Below are 6126 nucleotides of genomic sequence, written 5' to 3'. Positions count from 1 at the left end.
ATATTCTTCTCTAGTTTAAAAGCTGAAAAAAAAAAAAAAAAAAAAAAAAAAAAAAAAGAAAGGCATTAGACTATTTTCTCTTTATTCGCCAGAGCCAATTAAAACCCAGAACAACCCATACACACGCACGCACGGAGAACCCGCAACAACTTGCTTTCCCACACGCGCTCGCCGAGGGAGAGCGAGCAGCCGCGCTGCGGCGTCCCCGCGCTACACGCACGCTCCCGGCCCGGCGCCCCCGGCCCGCCCCACGCGCGCCCGCGGCCTCCCTCTTCCGCCAGCCTCCCTGCTCCCCCTCTCCTCTTCTCCCAGAGAAGGGAAAAGACAGGTATAGGAGCCAGGCATCACCCGGCAGAGCGGCGGCACGCAGCTGCCACGGGCAATGAAATGGCACAAAGTCAAAAGGAGAAGCGAGCTAGGGATGCTAGAATAAACAAAGTTGAGCGGAGAGTTTTAACGTTGAAGTTTATTTCCCACGTACCCAGGTAGGTGACGCTACATTTTAGCAATCGTCGAAGCAGCAAGTCTCTGTGCTGAAATAAATTTGTTACTTCTTACATGTGTTTATTCTCCTAAACCTCTCGCCCCCCCTCCCCTAGTCTCCTTCTCTGAGGATTTTTTTTTYTCTCCTAGGAAACCCACAAACACTGCTGAAAAGACACATTCAAATGATAGTAATAGGAAGAACATGAACACAGAGCCACAAAGGCTGGAACAGAATTGGGAAACAGGACGAAAGTCTGAGATCTAAAGCAGACCCCCTTTCTCCCTGGAGTTTTATCCAGTTACAGTGACTGCCGCTATTTCACAAAAGCACCAACACGACAGGGAAAGGTGGGAATCTGTGCGAAACGGGGTTTCCTACCAGTGTGATTCCGCAAAATGCAGAGTCCGGAACGTGCACCACCTCTGCCTAAAAGAAGGGCGAGTAAATCTTTTCTTTAAAAATCGTTGCTCGGTTCACAGTCTAGAGCGGAGGTGGGGAGGGAAAGGGTGGGAGAGAACCGCTGCCGATCACGGCTTAGGGAAGGCAACAGCAGCAACGCTCTGGCGTGTAATGAGGATCAGCGCTGAGGACTGAACCGGTGTTTTGTGAGGAGCAGCTATCCCACTTGCAGCAGGAGCAGCAGCGGAGGCAGAGGGTAAGGCTGGGCTTTCTGGAGTGCAGCGCTTGACTCGTCCTCCCCCCTCCTTCCTCCCTCCCTTCCTCCCTCCCTCCCTCGCTCGCTCGCTCTCTCTTTCTCTCTCTCTCTTTCTCTCTCCCTCTCTCTCTCTTTCTGTGTGTATGTAGCGCAGGCGGCTCTACTGCTGCAGCGTCAGGGAAGAGCTACCGAGAGGCTTCAGCAGCTCCCACCACTTTGGGCAAACTTGCCGGTTTACTGCCTTTTTTTTTTTCTCTCTCTTCCGAGTGGGAAGCAGCTTCTCAGTTGCCATTCAACATTTTAAAGCACAAGCCGCTTTGCCGTGAAAGCGCCTGAGCCACACTTCTCTGAAAGGCACAGGAGGGAATACACAATCGCAGATTTCACCCACCGTGGCGGTGCAGATCAGAGGAAACAACTGACTGATACCATTTTATTTGCAGATAGAACTCTGTGTGTTTTTTTTAACCGCGTCGCGGCTCTTTTCCCCTCCCCTTTGCCATTCCGCTTGTATGGATGTAATTCAGAATCTGTGTTAATTCACGTGGGGGATCCAGTTACATCTTGTTCCGCTCCGGGTGTATTAACAAGAGACCAATAATCGCCTTTGGACACACAGTCTTGTTGCTAACCTTTGAACTGAAAGGATCAGGTTCAGATCTGGTTACCTGCATTGGGACGGGAAGGAAGAGGCGAGAGAGCGAGCGAGAGCGAGAGAGACTGCAATCTCATTTGTGAATCGCTCTCAGTGCTGCAGATCCAGATTGCTATAACACATGCAGTGCAAATGCAGGTAAGGCACACACACAAACTGCGGATGCAAAAACAAACTTGGGACTGTTGTGTGTGTATGTTCRTATCTACAGCCTTGCAAACTGTGTGCAAACGGCTTCTGCAGTTTCTGTATCGTTGCTTTGTGACTAATGACCTTGCGCAGAGTTGTTAAAAAAATCCTCTCCGGAGAAAGAGCTGAACGTTTTAGGTGATCTCTGAAGATGGATTTGGGTGCTTTTCTACCAACCAAAGGGGATATTCTATGGACTGCTCTGTAATACACGGGGTTCTTCTCCTATCAGTTGTACAGCTACCGACATTATTGGGATTTTTTTTATTTTTGTATTTACCTTTTTTAATTATTTTTAAGAACTGTCCATTGCTAAGAGGATTTGGAGTTTTCCCGGACACGAGCCCTTTGAATAAAGCGAATCACATTTTTTTTTTCCTGTGTGTGCAGAGAGGGGGAAGAATAAAGCTAATGCCTTGGTCGTAAACGGCTGAGAGAGAGAGAGAGAGAGAGAGAGAGAGAGACACAAGAGAGAGAGTGTGTGAATTGTAGTTAACTCTAGTGTCGAAGAAGACGACCTGGGGGGCTTCATATCGCACAGTGCTGCTCCTGCTTTTATTGCAAACCTTGCAAAGTGATTACAGTAAAATCAGAGAGGAGAAGGAGGAGAAGGGGGAGGAGGAGGAAAATCCCATCCTATCTGCCGAGATGATTCTTTAAAAAGCAAAATACACTGTCCCGCRAACTGTAAGTATATCGCAACTGGAAGGCAGGGAGAAGAGCAGAGGAGCCAACAGCAGCGTTTCGACCACCAACTGCACCAGCCATGAGACAATAAGTTTCCAGGAACAGAAGGATTTTATAATTGATCACCCGGACGCTCAGCCTTTCTGTTGGCTTATCAGGGGAGTTTATTGGGGGGCGGGTGGGAGTGAGAGGAGGGGGGTTTTCGGTGCGAAGAAGATGAGGAAGATGCGGACTCTCCTTGGTTTTGTGCATTGCTGCTGCTGCTGTTTCTTGCTCCTCCTGCCTCCGCCGCTCTGGGTCAGTCTGGCGGCGGCCAAGCAGCTCCTGAGGTACCGGCTGGCCGAGGAGGGACCCGCCGACATCCGCATCGGCAACGTGGCTTCCGACCTGGGTATCGTGACAGGCTCCGGAGAGGTGACATTCAGCCTGGAATCGGGCTCCGACTACCTCAAGATCGATAACATGACCGGGGAGCTGAGCACCACGGAGCGGCGCATCGACCGCGARAAGCTGCCGCAGTGCCAGATGATCTTCGACGAGAACGAGTGCTTCCTGGACTTCGAGGTGTCGGTCATCGGCCCCTCGCAGAGCTGGGTGGACCTCTTCGAGGGCCGGGTCATCATCCTGGACATCAACGACAACACYCCCACCTTCCCTTCCCCTGTCCTCACGCTCACCGTGGAGGAGAACCGGCCCGTGGGGACCCTCTACCTGCTTCCCACCGCCACCGACAGGGACTTCGGCCGCAACGGCATCGAGCGCTACGAGCTGCTGCAGGAGCCCGGCGGGGACGGCGGCCGGCGCGGCGGCGGCGGCGGGGCGGCTTCCGCGGCCGCCGAGAGCGCCCTCTACCCCGGCGGCAGCAAGCGGCGGCAGGAGGCGGACGGGGCGGCCCGCAGCAGCGTGTTCGAGCTGCAGGTGGCCGATACCCTGGACGGGGAGAAGCAGCCGCAGCTGATCGTCAAGGGGGCGCTGGACCGGGAGCAGCGGGACTCCTACGAGCTGAGCCTCCGCGTACGGGATGGCGGCGACCCGGCCCGCTCCTCGCAGGCTATCCTGAGGGTGCTCATCACCGACGTGAACGACAACAGCCCCCGCTTCGAGAAGAGCGTCTACGAGGCGGACCTGGCGGAGAACAGCAGCCCCGGGACCCCCATCCTGCAGCTGCGAGCCGCCGACCTGGACGTGGGGGTAAACGGGCAGATCGAGTACGTTTTCGGGGCGGCCACCGAGTCCGTGAGGCGCCTGCTGCGGCTGGACGAGACCTCGGGCTGGCTCAGCGTCTTGCACCGCATCGACCGCGAGGAGGTGAACCAGCTGCGCTTCACCGTCATGGCCCGGGACCGCGGCCAGCCCCCCAAGACAGACAAGGCCACGGTAGTGCTAAACATCCGCGACGAGAACGACAACGTGCCCACCATCGACATCCGTAAAATCGGGCGCATCCCGCTGCGGGACGGGGTGGCCAGCGTGGCCGAGGATGTGCTGGTGGACACTCCTATCGCGTTGGTGCAGGTGTCGGACCGGGACCAGGGCGAGAACGGCGTGGTGACTTGCACCGTGGTGGGAGACGTGCCCTTCCAGCTCAAGCCGGCCAGCGAGGGCGAAGGGGAGCCGCAGAACAAGCGCAAGTATTTCCTCCACACTTCGGCCCCGCTGGACTACGAGGCTGTCCGTGACTACAACGTGGTGATCGTGGCCGTGGACTCGGGCAGCCCCAGCTTGTCCAGCAACAACTCCTTGCTCGTGCGGGTCGGGGACACTAACGACAACCCTCCCGTGTTCAGCCAGGCCGTGCTGGAGGTCTCCTTCCCGGAGAACAACTTGCCCGGCGAGAGGGTGGCCACAGTGGTCGCCACGGACGCGGACAGCGGCAAGAACGCCGAGATCACCTACTCCCTGGAGCCCTCGCCCCTCTCCTCGGAGGCGCCGGGCGGCATCTTCAGCATCGACCCGGACTCGGGCGACGTGTCGGTGCTGGCGGTGCTGGACCGCGAGCAACGCGACACCTACGAGTTCCAGGTGACGGCCCGTGACAAGGGGGTGCCGTCGCTGCAGGGCTCCACCACGGTGGTGGTGCGGGTGGCGGACCGCAACGACAACGAGCCGCGCTTCATGCAGGACGTGTTCACCTTCTACGTGAAGGAGAACCTGCAGCCCAACAGCCCCGTGGGCATGGTGACCGTGATGGACTTCGACAAGGGTCGCAACGCCGAGCTCAGCCTCTCCATCCAGCCGGGCGAGCACGACCAGGCAGCTGGCATCTTCTCCATCGAGAACGACACGGGCACCATTTACTCCACCGTCTCCTTCGACCGCGAGCAGCAGACCAGCTACACCTTCAAGGTGAAGGCGGTGGACGGAGGCGAGCCGCCGCGCTCTGCCACCGCCACCGTGTCTCTCTTCGTTATGGACGAGAACGACAACGCGCCCACGGTCACCTTCCCCAGCAACAGCTCCTACACCGTGCTGCCGCCCTCCAGCAACCTGCGCACCGTGGTGGCCACCGTGGTCGCCACCGACGCCGACACCGGCCTCAACGCCGACCTCAACTACAGCATCGTCGGGGGCAACCCCTTCAAGCTCTTCGAGATCGACCCGGCCAGCGGCGTGGTGTCGCTGGTGGGCAAGCTGGCCCCCAAGCACTACGGCCTGCACCGCCTGGTGGTGCAGGTGAACGACAGCGGGCAGCCGCCGCAGTCCACCACCGCCCTGCTCCACGTCTTCGTCAACGAGAGCCTCTCCAACGCCACCGTCGTGGAGAGCCAGGTGGCCCGCAGCCTCCACACGCCCCTGGCCCAGGACATCGCCGGGGACCCCAGCTACGAGCTGAGCAAGCAGCGGCTCAGCATCGTCATCGGCGTGGTGGCCGGCATCATGACCGTCATCCTCCTCATCCTCGTGGTGGTCATGGCCCGCTACTGCCGCTCCAAAGGCAAGCACGGCTACGAGGCCGGCAAGAAGGACCACGAGGACTTCTTCACCCCGCAGCCGCACGACAAGGCCAAGAAGCCCAAGAAGGACAAGAAGGGCAAGAAGGGCAAGCAGCCCCTCTACAGCAGCATCGTCACCGTGGAGGCCTCCAAGCCCAACGGGCAGCGCTACGACAGCGTCAACGAGAAGCTCTCGGACAGCCCCAGCATTGGGCGCTACCGCTCGGTGAACGGCGGCCCGGGCAGCCCCGACCTGGCGCGGCACTACAAGTCGAGCTCGCCGCTGCCCACCGTCCAGCTGCACCCGCAGTCCCCCACCGCCGGGAAAAAGCACCAGGCCGTGCAGGAACTGCCCCCGGCCAACACCTTCGTGGGCGCCGGCGACAACATCTCCATCGGCTCGGACCACTGCTCCGAGTACAGCTGTCAGGCCAGCAGCAAGTACAGCAAGCAGGTAAGAGAGCCGCGCGTCCCCGCCGCCACCCGGCTCGCCCCGCTCGGCGAGCCGCGCGCACCCGCG

At 58.6% G+C, this 6126-nt stretch overlaps 1 protein-coding gene across 3 annotated transcripts in view; it reads left to right on the top strand.

The window, feature by feature from the left end:
- The first annotated feature begins 2862 nt into the window (after positions 1-2862).
- PCDH7 (protocadherin 7) overlaps positions 2863-6126 on the top strand; it is a 275271-nt gene continuing 272007 nt past the window's right edge. For all 3 annotated transcript variants that reach the window (XM_085322867.1, XM_085322866.1, XM_085322868.1), the window contains exon 1: positions 2863-6060. In XM_085322867.1, coding sequence (XP_085178993.1) covers positions 2890-6060 — 3171 coding nt within the window. In that variant the 5' untranslated portion in view covers positions 2863-2889. The remainder of the gene's footprint in view (positions 6061-6126) is intronic.

Source organism: Rhea americana, unplaced genomic scaffold, assembly GCF_003343005.1.
Source record: "Rhea americana isolate MKP2758 unplaced genomic scaffold, rheAme1 scaffold_8, whole genome shotgun sequence".
NCBI classification, from domain to species: Eukaryota; Metazoa; Chordata; class Aves; order Rheiformes; family Rheidae; genus Rhea; species Rhea americana.
This window is presented reverse-complemented; position numbering and strand designations above follow the sequence as displayed.